At 43.4% G+C, this 21,048-nt stretch overlaps 1 protein-coding gene across 2 annotated transcripts in view; it reads right to left on the minus strand.

Annotated features, from left to right (window-relative positions):
- Nucleotides 1–2,976: 2,976 nt before the first annotated feature.
- sh3bp4a (SH3-domain binding protein 4a) overlaps nucleotides 2,977–21,048 on the minus strand; it is a 90,930-nt gene continuing 72,858 nt past the window's right edge. For both annotated transcript variants that reach the window (XM_060911773.1, XM_060911774.1), the window contains 2 exons: nucleotides 4,300–4,488; nucleotides 2,977–3,793 (listed from right to left, as the gene is read on the minus strand). In XM_060911773.1, the coding sequence (XP_060767756.1) occupies nucleotides 3,569–3,793; nucleotides 4,300–4,488 (414 nt within the window). In that variant the 3' untranslated portion in view covers nucleotides 2,977–3,568. The remainder of the gene's footprint in view (nucleotides 3,794–4,299; nucleotides 4,489–21,048) is intronic.

Genomic DNA, 21,048 nt, shown 5'->3' on the forward strand with positions numbered 1-21,048 from the left:
CATCTCCTCGAAACACACGGCTGAAACTGGGACGCGTGCAAGAGAATCACATTTCCCACGATTCCTCTGTGAAGGTGACAGACTGATGGGAGAGCGCACACACGTCCACAGTGAGACTCAGCACATGGAGATTAACATGACACGCTCGGTAACACACGGGTTCACTCGTTTAACGCAGAATCCTCAGCAGTGTGTGGAGGACGCTCATCTAAACACAGCTAGCGATTCCATATAAATAGAAACATTCAAGTAAAAAAAGAAAAAGGGAGGAATAACTGATCAGGAATAATACTGCAACTTAACACGGAACACGGATCAGGATTTGGCTGTTAAAGCACTTTATTGATTTTCCTTCCAGCTACAGTTTGTCACTCGTTAGCTAACAGACTTCAATTGAGTGTGTGTGTATTACCCATAATGCACTGCAGCAGGCTGAACACCGACAAACAGCCAAAGAGACATCCAGCTGTTACAGTAACGTGTCTGTTCACTCGCACTACAGTTGTGTGATAGAAGCTGTGTGATCTAATCCTCTCTACATGATATTACACTGCCACGATATCCAGGGATGCTTCCTCTGATTAGATTAGATGAGATCAGATGAGATTTGATTATCAACCTTTAACAGCTGTTGTGTATTTTGCGCACTTTAACATCAGAGTGAGACTCATCACGTAACATCACAATACGAGCAGTCTTCTGTTTCTCCAGTCGAACAGGAGACGACCCGATCCGCACATACAGTGGTGCTTGAAAGTTTGTGAACTCTTTAGAATTTTCTATATTTCTGCATAAATATGACCTAAAACATCATCAGATTTTTACACAAGTCCTAAAAGTAGATAAAGAGAACCCAGTTAAACAAATGAGACAAAAATATTATACTTGGTCATTTATTTATTGAGGAAAATGATCCAATATTACAGATCTGTGAGTGGCAAAAGTATGTGAACTTCTAGGATTAGCAGTTAATCTGAAGGTGAAATTAGAGTCAGGTGTTTTCAATCAATGGGATGACAATCAGGTGTGAGTGGGCACCCTGTTTTATTTAAAGAACAGGGATCTATCAAAGTCTGATCTTCACAACACATGTTTGTGGAAGTGTATCATGGCACGAACAAAGGAGATTTCTGAGGACCTCAGAAAAAGCGTTGTTGATGCTCATCAGGCTGGAAAAGGTTACAAAACCATCTCTAAAGAGTTTGGACTCCACCAATCCACAGTCAGACAGATTGTGTACAAATGGAGGAAATTCAAGACCATTGTTACCCTCCCCAGGAGTGGTCGACCAACAAAGATCACTCCAAGAGAAAAGCGTGTAATAGTTGGCGAGGTCACAGAGGACCCCAGGGTAACTTCTAAGCAACTGAAGGCCTCTCTCACATTGGCTAATGTTAATATTCATGAGTCCACCATCAGGAGAACACTGAACAATAATGGTGTGCATGGCAGGGTTGCAAGGAGAAAGCCACTGCTCTCCAAAAAGAACATTGCTGCTCATCTGCAATTTGCTAAAGATCACGTGGACAAGCCAGAAGGCTATTGGAAAAATATTTTGTGGACGGATGAGACCAAAATAGAACTTTTTGGTTTAAATGAGAAGTGTTATGTTTGGAGAAAGGAAAACACTGCATTCCAGCATAAGAACCTTATCCCATCTGTGAAACATGGTGGTGGTAGTATCATAGTTTGGGCCTGTTTTGCTGCATCTGGGCCAGGACGGCTTGCCATCATTGATGGAACAATGAATTCTGAATTATACCAGGGAATTCTAAAGGAAAATGTCAGGACATCTGTCCATGAACTGAATCTCAAGAGAAGGTGGGTCATGCAGCAAGACAACGACCCGAAGCACACAAGTCGTTCTACCAAAGAATGGTTAAAGAAGAATAAAGTGAATGTTTTGGAATGGCCAAGTCAAAGTCCTGACCTTAATCCAATGGAAATGTTGTGGAAGGACCTGAAGCGAGCAGTTCATGTGAGGAAACCCACCAACATCCCAGAGTTGAAGCTGTTCTGTATGGAGGAACGGGCTAAAATTCCTCCAAGCCGGTGTGCAGGACTGATCAACAGTTACCGCAAACGTTTAGTTGCAGTTATTGCTGCACAAGGGGGTCACACCAGATACTGAAAGCAAAGGGTCACATACTTTTGCCACTCACAGATCTGTAATATTGGATCATTTTCCTCAATAAATAAATGACCAAGTATAATATTTTTGTCTCATTTGTTTAACTGGGTTCTCTTTATCTACTTTTAGGACTTGTGTGAAAATCTGATGATGTTTTAGGTCATATTTATGCAGAAATATAGAAAATTCTAAAGGGTTCACAAACTTTCAAGCACCACTGTACACCTGGAATGATCTGAACACTCCGATTAACAGACACTTCCTGGAAGCCCCGCCCATTTCCTCCATCTCACATGTTCTCCACTGGGTGTCTTGCTTTCTGTCCCGGAAAATGGAGAACGCTTTAAGTTTGTTAAAGTGAAATCAGAAAACCCGTCGTTGTGCTCGACGTGGCCATCAGAGTGAAATGCTGAACACTTCAGGGGAATATTTTGCTTGTTTTCGATTCTGGAAATGGAAAATCGTTTATCATGATTTTTTTTTTAAACAGTAAATCACAAGCAGGGGATAAAAATCAACACTGTGCAGGTCTAACCGTTACGCCGCGTCCACACCGTCAAATAACACCAACCGTGAAGGATTTTACAGTCTTTACCATCTCCAGACAAACGCTTCATCTGGCAGAGAAACATCACCAGTCTGCCTTAACAAGTGTGAAGATGCACAGAGGAACTTTCCTTGGCTTTAGCATTAGCATTAGCGCTGTAGCTTAGACTGTGGGTGGAATTTCATTGGTTTTGGACACTAACTGTAATTGGATAGATATTCTGCTGTAAGTGTTCTGTGCCTCATTCTGACTGAAGAAGGTAAAAAAAACCAAACAAAAAAACAGAATTTCACAACAATTCCAACAATTGATCATGTTTCGAAACATGTCACAGTGACATTTTTAAAACAACATGGAACACATGTCGAGCATAAAGTCTGGACGGATCACTAATTCACAACTAGCACAATCCGAGCATCATTTCTACCTTCCTAACGGTTTCACTGATTGTCCGTTGATGTTAATAAAGCAGAGCAGGCAGGACACGTTAAAGGACAAGCGCTTTACAATAACCTTTGCAGGATGAGATAAAGGGGCGGAGTTACATCTCGAGACGTGTTAGTACACGGTACAGAGCGTCTCTTAAATCTGCTACTGAAAGATAATAATTTACAGTTGACTCTAAAAATTGTATCAAAAGTAAATGTGCTAACAAAAACATAAAAAATGGTGAGTATGAACCAATGAGAGGGTTTTGGCTTCCAGAGGAGACGACGAGGGACAAAACCACAGATTGTTAAAAGATTCAAACTGCGATGGACAGCCGTACAGAAGAGGTCAAAGGTCAAACTGTGAGGAAGGGCACGCTGGATCCTGCTGAGGTAAAACATGCAAAACAGTCTGTAAGAACCAGCATGTCCTCCTGAACGGGATCGCCACGTTGTTACGCTCTAGATGGCAAAGTCGTCGTGAGAGGTGGGGCTGAAGGCGGAGCTCCGCAGCATGTCGAGGCAGTTGACAAGGATGAGCGTCCCTGTGAGATGTTTCCAGCGCTTGGTGATGGGGTTCTTCATGCGGTCCAGGCCCAGCTGGAGCTCCTGGATCACGTCGCGGTAGCTGTCGCCGATCTGAGCCGCCCACGTCAGCAGGAAGTCGTACGCCGGCTTCCACATGGCCTGTGATTGGATACACAGAGCGTGCTCGTGAATGCTACATTCCGATTGGTCAGAAGGATTTTTTTTCCAACAGTAATGCTCACAGGTTGATAGTAATGAGCTCGTTCTAATACGTTATCGTTTCTATAGTAACAGCTCTTTCACCTGGGCGTGTCCTTAAAAAAGTTCCATTTAAAAAACGTGGATTAAATGATTGATTCTGTATGGAGGTGTGTGTGTGTGTGTGTGTGAGACAGTTCTGTAAGGAGTCTCCAGTGTGAGCGCTGTGTAACAGTCAGAGGTGAAGCTGGAAATTTTAGATTTCTGATGTCTTCAGGACAGGAGTTTACACTTCTGTACAGTTTCTCAGGAACAGGACGGAAAACGGTGCGATGGTTTTTTTTGCTTCGTTCCCTTCAGAGAGGGACGACTGTTTCTATCTGCTCTATACAGCACAACTCCAGAGTCAACAGGAACTAACTTGTTTCTACACGGGATCTATAGAACATGTGAGTGTGTTTGGTCACCTCTGAGTCCATCACTCCGTTTCGGTCTCGGTGTGGAGCCTCGTAGTCGTCCATCTGCTGCTTGGAGACTCGAGCGAGTTTCTCAGCCAGTTCCCTCCAGCGAGGAGCCACTTCCACTGCCGTCGTCAGGAGCACGAAATCCAGCATGAGACGCACCACCAGACCCTGACAGTCCATCTTTAACAGAGCCTGCATGGAGACAGACAGACAAACACACACGCATTTAATTCCCACCAGAAATGTGCAAATAGAGAACCAGCACGACTTGAACACTGAGAGACTAATTTAAAAGGGAAATCAGCCAATCAGAAGCAAGCTCCTGAATCTATGACTGATGGTGGAGAAAGACGCAGTGTACATACACACACGATTCAGTAAACAGTGAGGGCAGACATGAGGTCATGAACATTCTGTTTGTCTCCTTCACAGATTCTGTTCCTCTTTCACTGTTTTTCTCACATTTCCCCTCACTCTCTCTCCCCTGTCTCTTTTTCTCCCGTCTCTCTCTCTCTCTCTCTCTCCTTGTCTCACTCTCTGCTGTCTGTCTCACTCTCCCGTCTCACTCTGTCCTGTCTCACTCTCTCTCACTCTCTGTAGCTCTCTCCCCGTCCCACTCTCTGTATCTCTCTGTCTCTCTCTCCCATCTCTCTCACTCTATGTTACTCTCTCTCCCGTCTCTCTCACTCTATGTTGCTCTCTCTCTCCCCTGTCTCACTCACACTCTCTCTCCCATCTCACTCTCCCCTGTCTCTCTCTCTCGCTCCCCTGTCTCACTCTCTCTCTGTCACTCTCACTCTCCCCTGTCTCTCTCTCTCTCTGTAGACACCAGGGGTAAATAATTGCATCCTTCATTGCAGTTGAGGTCCCGCCGTTTCCTCTCTGTCTCTGACACACACATAGAAAGCCATAAATGGAATAAGAATGGGTCTGTAGGGGTTTCCTGAATAACCCGGTAACTCCCACACACATTTCTGTGTGTGCGTGTGTGTGTGTGTGCTTGGCATATTACTGTAAGAGGATTAAAATCTTGACAGTTTGTAGCTCATCAGCCTGAACGTGTGCGTAACTCAGGCGTGCTGTATGAACTGCTGAAGTTTTATCACTAAACTCAACTTTTCTATTTAAAACTAACACTTCTTCAGTAAAGTGACATAAAACTGATTCGGGGTGGGACGAAGATATAAAGACGATTTGTGATGTCACAAAGTGAACTCCGTCAAGCCAAACCCATCATATATATCTGTTCTGCAAATCAGTTAACGTGGTGGTTGTCATGGTAACGTAAGGTTGTTAGTCTGGCAGGTTTCAGTGGATCAGTGAGAAGATCACGCTGTACAGTGGTGCTTGAAAGTTTGTGAACCCTTTAGAATTTTCTATATTTCTGCATAAATATGACCTAAAACATCATCAGATTTTCACACAAGTCCTAAAAGTAGATAAAGAGAACCCAGTTAAACAAATGAGACAAAAATATTATACTTGGTCATTTATTAATTGAGGAAAATGATCCAATATTACATACCTGTGAGTGGCAAAAGTATGTGACCCTTTGCTTTCAGTATCTGGTGTGACCCCCTTGTGCAGCAATAATTGCAACTAAACGTTTGCGGTAACTGTTGATCAGTCCTGCACACCGGCTTGGAGGAATTTTAGCCCGTTCCTCCGTACAGAACAGCTTCAACTCTGGGATGTTGGTGGGTTTCCTCACATGAACTGCTCGCTTCAGGTCCTTCCACAACATTTCCATTGGATTAAGGTCAGGACTTTGACTTGGCCATTCCAAAACATTAACGTTATTCTTCTTTAACCATTCTTTGGTAGAACAACTTGTGTGCTTAGGGTCGTTGTCTTGCTGCATGACCCACCTTCTCTTGAGATTCAGTTCATGGACAGATGTCCTGACATTTTCCTTTAGAATTCGCTGGTATAATTCAGAATTCATTATTCCACCAATGATGGCAAGCCGTCCTGGCCCAGATGCAGCAAAACAGGCCCAAACCATGATACTACCACCACCATGTTTCACAGATGGGATACGGTTCTTATGCTGGAATGCAGTGTTTTCCTTTCTCCAAACATAACGCTTCTCATTTAAACCAAAAAGTTCTATTTTGTTCTCATCCGTCCACAAAACTTTTCCAATAGCCTTCTGGCTTGTCCACGTGATCTTTAGAAAACTGCAGATGAGCAGCAATGTTCTTTTTGGAGAGCAGTGGCTTTCTCCTTGCAACCCTGCCATGCACACCATTGTTGTTCAGTGTTCTCCTGATGGTGGACTCACGAATATTAACATTAGCCAATGTGAGAGAGGCCTTCAGTTGCTTAGAAGTTACCCTGGGGCCCTTTGTGACCTTGCCGACTATTACACGCCTTGCTCTTGGAGTGATCTTTGTTGATCGACCACTCCTAGGGAGGGTAACAATGGTCTTGAATCTCCTCCATTTGTACACAATCTGTCTGACTGTGGATTGGTGAAGTCCAAACGCTTTAGATATGGTTTTGTAACCTTTTCCAGCCTGATGAGCATCAACAACGCTTTTTCTGAGGTCCTCAGAAATCTCCTTTGTTCGTGCCATGATACACTTCCACAAACATGTGTTGTGAAGATCAGACTTTGATAGATCCATGTTCTTTAAATAAAACAGGGTGCCCACTCACACCTGATTGTCATCCCATTGATTGAAAACACCTGACTCTAATTTCACCTTCAAATTAACTGCTAATCCTAGAGGTTCACATACTTTTGCCACTCACAGATATGTAATATTGGATCATTTTCCTCAATAAATAAATGACCAAGTATAATATTTTTGTCTTATTTGTTTAACTGGGTTCTCTTTATCTACTTTTAGGACTTGTGTGAAATCTGATGTTGTTTTAGGTCATATTTATGCAGAAATATAGAAAATTCTAAATGGTTCACAAACTTTCAAGCACCACTGTAGATGGATACTCTATGTTAATGATATTTGTGTGTGAGGGCTGGCACAAGGACATGGGGTGTTTCCTAATTTGCATACTCATTTATATGCATCCATTGTGGCCCTTTTAATGAAGAAAGTGCAGAGATGTTCCTCTCGTTAATAACTTGCTGGGAATTTGAAAACATTATTCCAGGAGTTTTCCTGTTTAATGGAGTAAAATGGCAGGTTTAATAACAGACTGTTGGATGATGTGTTGAAGAGGAATGAAGTGAAATGAACACCAGCCTTAGTCATCAGTTTGAACTGAATGGATGTGAATATAATGGAGGAGACGACACGTTCCAGCTGTGTTCTGCTGATGAAAACGTGTTCGGCAGGATGGAGAGAGATAGAGAAAGAGATAAGGAGACGTATCAATCGGAGCTCAGCAGTGGAGAGAACTGCGGTCAGAACAATCGATATTTTATTCATGTACGGAAGTGCAGCATGAGAAATCACCCCGTTCTGAGAGGATCAGATCATTTCAGCATCTCAGATACACGCCTGAGTTCTCGAAAGGAGCTGAAGAGCTTCCAGATCTCACAGTGTGGTGAACGTGAGCAGAGTTCTCTCTACGTCCTGTTAGCTACGTTTACACACAGGGTAATAATTCAGATTAATGATCGGAATAAAAACGCTCATGGACACACCACAGTGGGAATTTCTGTTCAGCTCAACAAGGTGGAAGAATGTCCTTCATCATGGAGGAAGAGTGCAACATTTTATTAAAACAAACAAACAAACAAACAAATCCAAAGGAACGTGGCCAAGAAACAGACTCGTGTCATACAGTCAGGAAATTATGTTCACCAGACAGTGCTGTGAGAGAAATGAGAAAACAAGGCTTAGTGACATCATCAAGTCAAGTCAAATTTATTTGTACAGCGCTTTTAACAATAAACATTGTTGCAAAGCAGCTTTACAGAATTTGAACGACTTAAAATATGAGCTAATTTTTTCCCTAATCTTTTTTTAAAGATACTTTTTATTGGATAGGACAGTGTCGAGACAGGAAATGAGCAGGAGAGAGGGGGGAGATCGGGAAATTACCTCACATCGGAATCAAACCTGGGTCCCCGGATTTATAGTATGGCGCCTTATCCAACTGAGCCACAACGCCTCCACTTGACTTGATAAGGAAAAACTCCCTCAGACGACATGAGGAAGAAACCTCAAGAGGAACCAGACTCAAAAGGGAACCCATCCCCATCCAGGCAACAACAGACAACATGACTATTACATTAACAGTTTTAACATGAAGTCAGCTTCGTTGATGCTATAAACCCCCCACCAACAGAAACCTGAGCGCAAAACCGTTCACGATAACCGTAGTCCCAAAGTCAGTAAGTCAACTGCAGTCCCAAAGTCAGCAAGTCAACTGCAGTCCCCAGCCACAAAAGCACCACTGCAAGAGTCCAGAGCAACCTCCAGGCGCGACCCCCAACTGTCCACATGGGGCCACCCTCCACAGGAGCGATGCGATGAGACTCCAACCAGACACAGGTTGTTGGGTATGCCCAATGTCGCCTGAATAAGTAGGAACAGTATACATATTGCACTGAGTACAAGCAGGGACTCCGGCAAAACTAACTATGACAGCATAACTAAAAGGGGAGAGCCAGAAGGTAACACAGGCATGAGGGGCCCCGGGACATAAAGCAGCAGCCACTACACCGTCAACAAACTCGAGTGAGCAAGCAAGTGGGGACTGACAGCATCCATACATCCCAGTTTACCAAAACACTCTGTCTGAGGATCCTCCAGATCTACACCTTTACCTCATAAACACCATTAACACAAGGCTTGACTAAACAGATCTGTTTTCAGCCGAGACTTAAACGCTGAGACTGTGTCTGATTCCCAAACATTACTTGGAAGGCTGTTCCATAACTGTGGGGCTTTGTAAGAAAAGGCTCCGCCCCCTGATGTAGCCTTCACTATACGAGGTACCAGCAGATAACCTGCAACTTTTGATCTAAATAGGCGTGGCGGGTCATAGAGGAGCAGAAGTTCACTCAGGTACTGTGGTGCGAGACCATTCAGTGCTTTAAAGGTCAATAGTAGTATTTTATAATCAATATGAAATTTGATTGGGAGCCAATGCAGTGTGGATAAGACAGGGGTGATGGGGTCATATTTTCTAGCTCTAGTAAGGACTCTTGCTGCTGCATTTTGAACTAACTGGAGCCTGTTTATGCTCCTACTGGAACATCCAGACAATAAGGCATTACAATAATCCAACCTGGAGGGAACGAAAGCATGAACTAGTTTTTCCGCGTCATGTAGTGACATTAAATTTCTTATCTTAGCAATATTTCTGAGATGAAAGAAAGCTATCCGGGTGATGTTATCAATGTGAGTTTTGAATGAAAGACTGGGGTCAATAATCACTCCGAGGTCTTTTACTGCTGCACGTGAAGAAACAGAAAGGCCATCCAGAGTTACTGTGGAATCAGAAAACTTACTTCTAGCTGCATGTGCTCCGAGTACAAGTACTTCAGTCTTGTCAGAGTTAAGCAGAAGGAAATTAATAAGCATCCAGTGTCTAATGTCCTTAACACATTCCTCAATTCTATTAAGCTGGTGTCTCTCATCAGGTTTTGCAGAAAGATACAACTGTGTGTCATCAGCGTAACAGTGGAAACTAATACTATGTTTATGAATAATATCACCCAGAGGGAACATATATAAAGAAAAAAGCAGTGGACCCAAGACAGAACCTTGTGGAACACCAAACTTTACCTCATTACGTCTAGAAAAATCACCATTTACATCAACATACTGATAGCAATCTGTTAAATAAGAGCTGAGCCAGGAGAGGACCGTTCCCTTAACTCCCACAACATTTTCTAGTCTATCCAGAAGAATGGAATGATCAATGGTATCAAATGCTGCACTAAGGCCAAGCAACACAAGCAGCGAGACACAGCCCTGATCAGACGCCAACAGTAGGTCATTTACTACTTTAACCAGAGCTGTCTCTGTGCTATGATGAGGTCTAAATCCTGACTGATACATTTCATGGATGTTATTCCTATGTAAATATAAGCCAATCATCAGGAGTGAGACTTTATAACGGAGAGCGTGGCTGAAGCTGAGGACTTAATGTGCACTAACACAAATAGTACTCAGCACCCGTCTGCCACTGTAGTACGCTCTATGAGTGTGTGAGCGAATACTACAGACAAAATTTGGACTTGACCTGCCCCCGTCTTACCTGTCCTCTGTCCCAGATGTTCACAGATGACGTATTCGCACACAATTTTAAAAAATGTACTGCTGCAACAGCAGAAATGTTTAAACTGTTCCTGATATTTATGTTTGTCCAGCAGCACACACCCTGCTCAGTCGCAGTCTTCTGTCTGTTTTTCCTGAGGGGAATTCTTCTTCTTCTTGGGTTATTCAGGTTCCAGCTGAATTATGGGATGGCGTAGTGTGGTGCACGTGTACAGTATGGATGCAGTACATCCCGAGTACAACCTGTGTGCTGTTTCTATAGCGTGTGTGTGTGTCATTGCTAACAGATGTGGTTAATTAAAGTCCAGTAAAGTTCAGCATGGGTGTTGTTCATGTGATGGTGTTTGTTTGGTCCTTGTGGCTAATGGAGATGAATGTGGAAGGGTTACGCTGTGGAGGATCGTGGCTGAGGGAAAGACGTGACATGAAGACGTGACAGCATTAAATAGAAGCATAACCATCGTGTAAACATTAGTGTTTGAGTTATGATGCACTTCTGGTGCAATAAAACAGTTTATTCTCTCCACATTCACTGGATATGAGCAATCACACACTCTGATTGGCTACTCTACTACTGGGATATCAGTTCATATACCATGAGTAGAGCAAAACAAAATGGTGGAGTGTGCTGCTGAGCCAACCGAGGACAAAATAAAAACTCTACTCGAAAACAAAACCCGAAAAATACAAAAAAAAAAAGGGCAACAAATATGGAATGAAAGTACTTGATGGTAAGAATGTATCTTTTTAAAAAAATTTTCCCAAGAATTATTATTATTGCATTTTTCACAAATTGCTTCTGTCATTTCGCCGGTTTGTTTACATTCTAAGTGTAAATGATTTTGTCAGACGTTTTGTATAAAGTTTTTATTTATCAAATTTGGAAAAAGAAATCATAAAGATGCTCCGTTTCTCAAAATCCAGTGAATGTGGATAGAATAAAACAGTTATTCCACTCAATCTCGGTGCTGCGCGCCTCGTCGGCTATCAGCTCGTGTACGACTCGATTTCGTGGAATAACTGTTAAATATATGTGGATGTATTTCGAGTAACTGTGAGGTGAAAAGCATCAAGCTGACATTCGCAGAAAGACTTCAGTAAAGTTCTGTGTTAAAGTCGGCAGAAATTCAGCGAGGACAAAAAGCAAGAACTGCAATAAACCCATTAATTCTTTGCAGTGATTTCCAACCAGTGACCTTTAACATGAGTAACATCAGAAGATGAGTAAAGGTTTGGGTCGATCTGTTGTACTGATGGATAATGTGCACATTTTATTGTTATTTTCAAGAATCAGAGCATTTTTTTCCCCCGAATCTCAAGCAAATATGAACCCGTGACTTCATCCTGCGCTGACAGACTCTCCTCATCTCTGTCTGTTTAACAATCCCACTGTGACACAAATCATTTCAAATAAAAGCAGCGTGATGAAAAGAAGCAGCTGTGCGCCCCGCCCGGACTCACACACGGCTCGTCTTCATGGTAACGTTAATCGCTGATGCTAACTCTCCCTTCGCATGTTGTGACTAATTACAGCATGTTAAACACTGATTCCGGCTCTGGTTCTGGGGTTTGGACTTCAATAAAACAATAACAGCTTATTGACAGAGTGATTGTGATGTTACGACTGAAGCTATCGGAGGCCTGCAGGTTTTCCTGCTCGTGGTTAATAGCTGTGTGATTGGAAGAATAATCATCGTCTATAAACTACACAGAAGAGTCTGAGGTGATTTCTCACTACAATGCTCATCGCTTTAATTCATGAAGAAACTATCATTTCACATAAAAACAATTCCCTGTGTCTCTGTGCTCTGATTGATTCTTCACTTTGCCTCAGGCACACACTTTAATTTGCTCCCAGGATGAACGATTGCTTTCTTCTCTGCTCTGCTAATGGCGTGTTTGGGTGTGGGCCAGACGAGTTCCCTGGAGGACTGAGTGAAGCCTCACCAGCAGCTTGGAGGCGAGCCGATGGCTGACGTTTGGGACGCGGTGCCACAAATATCACAACCAAACAATGCGAGGCCCTGATTTTATTCACAAAGCGCACAGTGAGGATCCAATGCTGAAATTACACACATCAGTACTCAGGGCTCAGACATGACCACACACTGACGCACTTTTCAGAAGGTTCGTGAGAGTTACAGAAATATGGGCGGAGTTTGTCTGTTCGGCTGGGGTGCATCTCATTTATACTCGAGTCTGATCTTGAAATCACATGTGTGTTCTTGTGTGAGTTCAGCTCGAGTGAGCACAGTATGATGTAAACACACAACAGTGAAATGTATGACTTTATGCTCTGGATGTCAAAATCAAAAAGTCCTTCCTGTGCCAGGACCTGGTCTTCCCAGGCAGTCTCCCGTCCCAGGACTAACCAGGCCCTTAAAGTGCATTGGGTGGCACCGATCTCCGCTTCTATAGCCCTTGGCCTCTCACCTGTACAGCTAGGGTTACAGTGGAGGTGGGGGTGTCCTCTGGTAACCATAAGAGTTTGACTCCCCACTCATGTCTGTATTGCAGCGTGCCTTGCCAGATGGCAGCAGGTACCATTTTTATGATGGTCTCTGGGATGACCCAATCACGAGTAGAACTCACAACCTCCCGGTCAAGAGGCGGACACACTAACCTCTAGGCCAACTCACAGTGTTCTGGATGTTAAATACACGCAAAAATATTCAACTATATTACAACCCCGATTCCAAAAAAGTTGGGACAAAGTACAAATTGTAAATAAAAACGGAATGCAATAATTTACAAATCTCAAAAACTGATATTGTATTCACAATAGAACATAGACAACATATCAAATGTCGAAAGTGAGACATTTGGAAATTTCATGCCAAATATTGGCTCATTTGAAATTTCATGACAGCAACACATCTCAAAAAAGTTGGGACAGGGGCAATAAGAGGCTGGAAAAGTTAAAGGTACAAAAAAGAAACAGCTGGAGGACCAAATTGCAACTCATTAGGTCAATTGGCAATAGGTCATTAACATGACTGGGTATAAAAAGAGCATCTTGGAGTGGCAGCGGCTCTCAGAAGTAAAGATGGGAAGAGGATCACCAATCCCCCTAATTCTGCGCCGACAAATAGTGGAGCAATATCAGAAAGGAGTTCGACAGTGTAAAATTGCAAAGAGTTTGAACATATCATCATCTACAGTGCATAATATCATCAAAAGATTCAGAGAATCTGGAAGAATCTCTGTGCGTAAGGGTCAAGGCCGGAAAACCATACTGGGTGCCCGTGATCTTCGGGCCCTTAGACGGCACTGCATCACATACTGTACAGGCATGCTTCTGTATTGGAAATCACAAAATGGGCTCAGGAATATTTCCAGAGAACATTATCTGTGAACACAATTCACCGTGCCATCCGCCGTTGCCAGCTAAAACTCTATAGTTCAAAGAAGAAGCCGTATCTAAACACGATCCAGAAGCGCAGACGTCTTCTCTGGGCCAAGGCTCATTTAAAATGGACTGTGGCAAAGTGGAAAACTGTTCTGTGGTCAGACGAATCAAAATTTGAAGTTCTTTATGGAAATCAGGGACGCCATGTCATTCGGACTAAAGAGGAGAAGGACGACCCAAGTTGTTATCAACGCTCAGTTCAGAAGCCTGCATCTCTGATGGTATGGGGTTGCATTAGTGCGTGTGGCATGGGCAGCTTACGCATCTGGAAAGACACCATCAATGCTGGAAGAATTCCCATCCAGACGACGTCTCTTTCAGGGAAGACCTTGCATTTTCCAACATGACAATGCCAAACCACATACTGCATCAATTACAGCATCATGGCTGCGTAGAAGAAGGGTCCGGGTACTGAACTGGCCAGCCTGCAGTCCAGATCTTTCACCCATAGAAAACATTTGGCGCATCATAAAACGGAAGATACGACAAAAAAGACCTAAGACAGTTGAGCAACTAGAATCCTACATTAGACAAGAATGGGTTAACATTCCTATCCCTAAACTTGAGCAACTTGTCTCCTCAGTCCCCAGACGTTTACAGACTGTTGTAAAGAGAAAAGGGGATGTCTCACAGTGGGAAACATGGCCTTGTCCCAACTTTTTTGAGATGTGTTGTTGTCATGAAATTTAAAATCACCTAATTTTTCTCTTTAAATGATACATTTTCTCAGTTTAAACATTTGATATGTCATCTATGTTCTATTCTGAATAAAATATGGAATTTTGAAACTTCCACATCATTGCATTCCGTTTTTATTTATTATTTGTACTTTGTCCCAACTTTTTTGGAATTGGGGTTGTAAATCCATAAATATGACACAATTAATTGATTAACGATATCATCTTTTTAAAGTCAGCAAGTTTGTTTTGACGCAGAGGACGTCTGAGGAGACGCGTCTTAATCAGAGGCGGCGCTGATCAGGAGGATGGATATTTTCTGGATAAAGTGATGAATGAAGTGAAGGTTTGTCTGTAAGTGCAGCAGATGAGCGCTCGCTCCGATTCTCCTTCACACCGTCGACACGCTTTCTTTACAGCAGAGCACAAAAAATCTTCAGTCCGTATTTTCTATCCCTGATTGTTTTCAGGCTTAAAGGGGAGTGTCTGTGTTTAAGGGTGTGGTCTAGACACTTCGACTCAATAAAACTGTGGAGGTGAGAACGATACGCAGGTGATTTTAATAATCTGAATGTGGAGCTCAGAAAATCAGCTGCGTAACCGACTCTGAACCCCAGGAACTTTACCCACAGAAATACAGGGCTTCAGGAGCAGCGCTCGTCTAATTCTAATCAATAAATGATTGTCACTCGCTCTGTGTTCGTATATAACTCAGTCAGCAGCCATTTTGTGCTTCTCAGATGGAGTCTGCTCCGTTTGGACGGCAGCATAATGAAGGTCTGTAATGTGATTTTGCAGAGGAGTTTTAAGGAAGTCATTCTTGTCGTCTAGTTCACTGAAAGAGTGCAACGTAGATGCGCTATAACCGTGATTAGTCACCACCCATTACTGTAATAGGGATAAGTGCTGCTGTAATGAGGCTTTCCTGAATACAATGTTCGAAACTTCATTTTGGCACCAGCACCGGAACAGTAATTGCTTTTCTCTGGCTTTGTACACACACAGTGTCTTTTTTTATTTTAATAAACCTCTCCACATGCTTTAAGGGGCGGTCACACAGCACTCCGTGTCTATATCACGTACAAAAAGATACAAAAATCTAGTGGACGTGGTCGTAAGTGCTAATTTTTGGTCAATTTTGGCTTTGCCGTGCTTTGTACGGGGTATGGCCGTCGGCGGCTGTTTCACTGCTGCAGCACTGCCTAAGCACAGCTAACCAAGTCCAGCCACGCACCCAGATGTTCCGTACCACCCTCCTCCTCCTCCTCCTTCTTCTTCTTCTCTCAGCAAGGATATGTTGAGCCTGTATCAGTTGGTTCTGTTGGTGCTGGAGCATTAAGATGAGGACATCACAGCGTTGAGGGTTCATGTTCACCCCTTGACATCTAGACTGCAAGTGCCGAGGTCTCAGAAAATTACGGTATTTATACATGCCACAAATCAGAAGTGATGCAGAAGTGATTAGACAGTGATCAATCGAATTTAGAACTTGTTTGAGACGTCGTTTAACGGGCTTAGACAGTGCTATGTACGCGGAAAAATCCATTTCTCAGTGATAAGCCGCTAAACACACGCTATATCCCGTGATACCAACGCGTAACACCCGTCCGATGACCGTGCTCTGCCCGTGATAGACCGCCAAACTTTCGCGTCTTACCACGTCTCCCCAAGTTTTAATAACGGCCGGGACACTGATTATCACGTGTTTTTCACGTGTGTTGCACGTCTTTACCACGTGTGCCGGCCGTGGTTGTCCGCGGTCTAAAGTTTTGAGCAGTCCAAAACTTTTTGCCGCGTCCGACGCCGTTCCGATTTTCCCCTGCGTCCTGTCACGTCTGTATATCGACTGTAACACGTCTTAACTTCGACATCAACACGAACAACATCGTCTGCTTCACGGGAGAGCACTTTTTGACGGGTTTTGGCCGTGATAAAGCCGTAAAGCGCTGTGTGACCGGGCCTTTACCAGCTGCAGTCCGGAGAACCTTTTGGAAAACACGCTCATGTTCACTCTCTCTCTCTCTCTCTCTCTCTCTCTGTCAAACCTGCGTTTGCTTGTATTATGTGGTGTTAAATATTAATGAGCAGTCACTTGTCACTCACAAACCTTTCCATTTATTCAGTAGGCAAAACTTCTTATTTAAATGAACTTACAAGTGTTTATAGAAAGCAATCTGATCTGTTCTGTCATTTAATAAACCTTTACGAAAGGAAGTTTAAAAAAATATAAATCTCAAACTACAGTCTATAAAAACTGCATGGGCGTGTCCGATCGCATAATGACTGACAGCGCCATCTTTTGTTTTTACACTAAAACAGCGATCGCTGCGTGGCGTGTTGGTGTTTTTTGCACATACGTCTGGAGGAACTCAAGGTTGGGAATGCCAGTGTCACTGCGCTCCGTATTGGTTTATGTAGATTTGGCAGGGGTGCGGCATGGTGCATCTCAAACGCTAAATCACACTTTTAACAAGCAGTTTAATGGAATGCTGTCACCCTGACTTCCTGTTTTAGAAGGAAATACATCAACCTACATAATCAAATCACAGTAATGACAACAGCTCTTACTCAGTATGTTGTTCCTGAAACAAGGGATTCCAACAAATCAGAACCGGACTTCACGTCCAGCTGGACACTGACGCAATACGCCGTGTCTAAAACACTCCAACACCTCTAACCAGAAAGATCTCCGACTACTCATAAAGGAAGTGTCAGAAATATCCTCTTTGGACTGTTTTATAATTAAACGAAATCAACTGAACAGAACATTCTGGTTAAACGGATGTGAAATAAGTCATACTTTTAGATTTAATTAACCCTCGTTTGTTCATGCTGTAGTAAACACACTCCCACTAATTGGTGCGGAGTGAAAATGATTTAGAGCCAGTAGAAGCTGCTGAAATGGCACTCGTACGACTCCGAGCTTCACTCACAGGTTTGATCGTGTATAAGATGTGAAAGTGGTTGATGAATATTTAATGGAAAACACTGTTTAAATGTTGCGTGCCTGGGAGGAGTCGGCCATATTAACACTGCTCTCATCAGACGGAGTGATGACATCATTTAGGATCAGATTTCACTTTCGGGATCCAACCGAACTCTGGCTCACCTGTTACTAGGGTGACCAGACGTCCCGGTTTTACCGGGACAGTCCCGATTTGGGGTTGTGTGTCCTGAGTCCCGACAAAAGTCTGTCGGGACACGGATATGTCCCGGTTTTCGCCACTCGTGACGTTTGCGACTGAGCAGCGTGGGAATCATGAGCGGAGAAATGTCTGCATTTACTATTTTGATGAATGGGCAGGAATCGCAAACTTTCCTGGTTACTGCCCCCTGGCCCTGTGGCATGGGTGTTTATTTAGCCACATTATTCCAGACAACAGAACGTGTTGCCATGCAACAATAAAATAAACATTAACTGTCGCGAATGTTCTTTGTCTAGCAGCTAGCAGCAGTAATGCCGCAGCAATTATGCCGAAAAGAAAATGTACCTTTTCCAAAGATTTACAGGGCACCTACCCCTTCCTCCGAGAGGTGCAGAACAATGCGCACAAAGCCTACTGCACACACTGTAAGTGCTTTGTTCTTGTACTGAGTTGGGTAGCCTATGCTGCAAATGCTGTGTGCTCCTGTGGGGGCTTTCCTCGGGCTGTCGCCCCTCTCCTCCTTTACTGCTGAGGCCGTGGCCCTTCATATAATCCTTTTTTATTCACCTTGTTATCCCGAGATAACGACATAATTAATTCAGGATCTCGAGAAAACAACACAACTAATTCGAGATCTCGAGAAAACAAAACCGTTATTCCGAGATAATGACCTAATTAATTCAGGATCTCGAGGAAACGAAGCCGGGCCAGTCTTCTGCGGAGGTGCCGCGGACTAATTTTGAAATTATCCCTTATTAAAAGACTTGATGCAATCTCTCCCTGTGTCAACCCTTGATCAAAATATTGCCTTATTAGGTGATCGATTATTCCAGACATTCTAATGACCAAAGTTGCGTCTGTACAGAATGAGAAATAGCCCCAAAGTCAGCATATCACAAGTCTCTTGGCGCACCTGAATGAACCATTTCTCAGCTGTTTACTCGAGATCACGGAATAATTGTTTTGTTTTCTCGAGATCTCGGAATAACGGTTTTGTTTTCTCGAGATCTCGAATTAGTTGTGTTGTTTTCTCGAGATCCTGAATTAATTATGTCGTTATCTCGGGATAACAAGGTGAATAAAAAAAGGATTATATGAAGGGCCTCTCTCGGCTTCCGTAGTATATATTCTCAAATCACTTGTCTCTTTTTTGTTTCTGTTTAACACACCATTCTGACAGTTTGGCCATATTGCTGTGTTGAACAGCTTGTTGCAGCTTCCATTAAAGTGTTCACTTTTGTCCACATCTTCTTGCTTTATTCATTCAGTTGTGGGGAATGGTTAGTAAGGCTGATTCTGACCGAGGCTATGTTGAGGTCACATATCTACTTTTTAAGTTCATGCTATAGTGCATACAATTTTAGAGATATAGCCTACATGTGCATATGCATTCTTCTTGGTGTTCTCACAAACAGGTGGAATAAATCAGTGTAAATGTGGCCTATGGACATAGCCTGGCCTATTCTCAGCCATTACAACATCTGCTGTCTGACCATAATTTAACTGATCTGTATCCCACTATGCTACTAGAGAACAAAATGCCTGTTTGTTTTATTTCATGTGAGATGTTGATAAATGTGAGCTTCAACAAAATGATAAGAGCACCTCTCTGAGTGTCACGTTTACGTAAAAAAAAGGTGTGCGTGCACGAGCATGGTCGCCCGCAAAAGTGTCCCGGTTTCAGACTAGGGAAATCTGGTCACCCTACCTGTTACGGAGGACTTTGGTCTGAAAAAAACAAAAAAAACAAAATGTCCACAATGATGTGAAATGTCGCCATTTAGCTGTGGTGTGTCTGAGTTCTGCATTTCCTTTGGATCTGCGCTGGAGGTGTGAGGCTAACGCAGCTAACAGGTGTTAGCGACGGTGTAAATCCTGGTGGGTGTACTGGTTTATTCTGGACATTGTAAAAGTGGAAGAATAAAATGAATCACAATGAAACCAGCCAGAAAAAGGCAGGAACATCTCATCTCATTATCTCTAGCCGCTTTATCCTTCTACAGGGTCGCAGGCAAGCTGGAGCCTATCCCAGCTGACTACGGGCGAAAGGCGGGGTTCACCCTGGACAAGTCGCCAGGTCATCACAGGGCTGACACATAGACACAGACAACCATTCACACTCACATTCACACCTACGCTCAATTTAGAGTCACCAGTTAACCTAACCTGCATGTCTTTGGACTGTGGGGGAAACCGGAGCACCCGGAGGAAACCCACGCGGACACGGGGAGAACATGCAAACTCCACACAGAAAGGCCCTCGCCGGCCCCGGGGCTCGAACCCAGGACCTTCTAGGCAGGAACATATTCCGAAAAAAATTCCACTGACATGTTCAGGACTAATTCACACCAAACACGGTGAGAGCGTTAAACTTCACTCTGTCTGCCTTCTCAATGACGCTGGAGAAGTTTGTAGACACTCGGTGACACGTTAATCAGCATCTTTGTGCCGACTGACCACAAGTAGGGTGTGAGCTACGTGAAATGTGAAGGTAAGAAATTGATCAATGAAGGAATAATGAGCTGCTATGATACGTTTGGTAAGAAAATAGACTAACAGCATAAACTAATTAAAATCCGTTTGTGTGGTGAAACTCTGTGTTGATGCAAAGTGCTGCGTCAAATTTCAATATGCAGTTTATTATTTTTTAAATTTTTGTCTCTGTACGCAAACACAGACACGCCATAAGCCCACCACCACAATTATTAATTTCTCCTCCATTGTACTTAGGAACGGAACCAAAATTGACACGACTGTGGTCTCGAGTCTTCTCTAGAGCAGAGCATTTCTAAATTCTGACTGGTTGCTGCCAAAACATGTCATAGCTCATTACCCTAAGGTTGCCTGGACTGTAACTTTACTCCGACACCCCGCGGCCCACGACACGCCGCCAACGATCCTGCCGCTGCTCACCCTGAGAGACGCTGGCTCACGCAGAAAACGACCGACTTCCTGTCATTTTGCCGCTCTGGCTACGTTTGATGTGAACGTACAGTATCTCGCACACGTTCTGTTAGACAGCTGAAATATTTCTGATACACTGCTTTTTCGAGAGCTTGGTTTGGTGGAGATTCCTTCATGATGTGGTGCTGAAGAAATGATGAGTCAACAAGTGCGCCCTCGTCCTCATCCCCTCCTCCGTACCACACATCTTCTCATCGCACAGCCACGGGAATGTGATCTCCGCTGTCAGGATGATGACCTGGAATTCCATCAGAACATCTCCCGACATTCCTCCTGAGCGGATGAAACCCACGCTACTGTTCTGGGAATGAAACCCTGGAATGGAATGACTGGAATTTTGTCCCTGCCAGTCA

This window comes from Neoarius graeffei, chromosome 27, assembly GCF_027579695.1.
Source record: "Neoarius graeffei isolate fNeoGra1 chromosome 27, fNeoGra1.pri, whole genome shotgun sequence".
NCBI classification, from domain to species: Eukaryota; Metazoa; Chordata; class Actinopteri; order Siluriformes; family Ariidae; genus Neoarius; species Neoarius graeffei.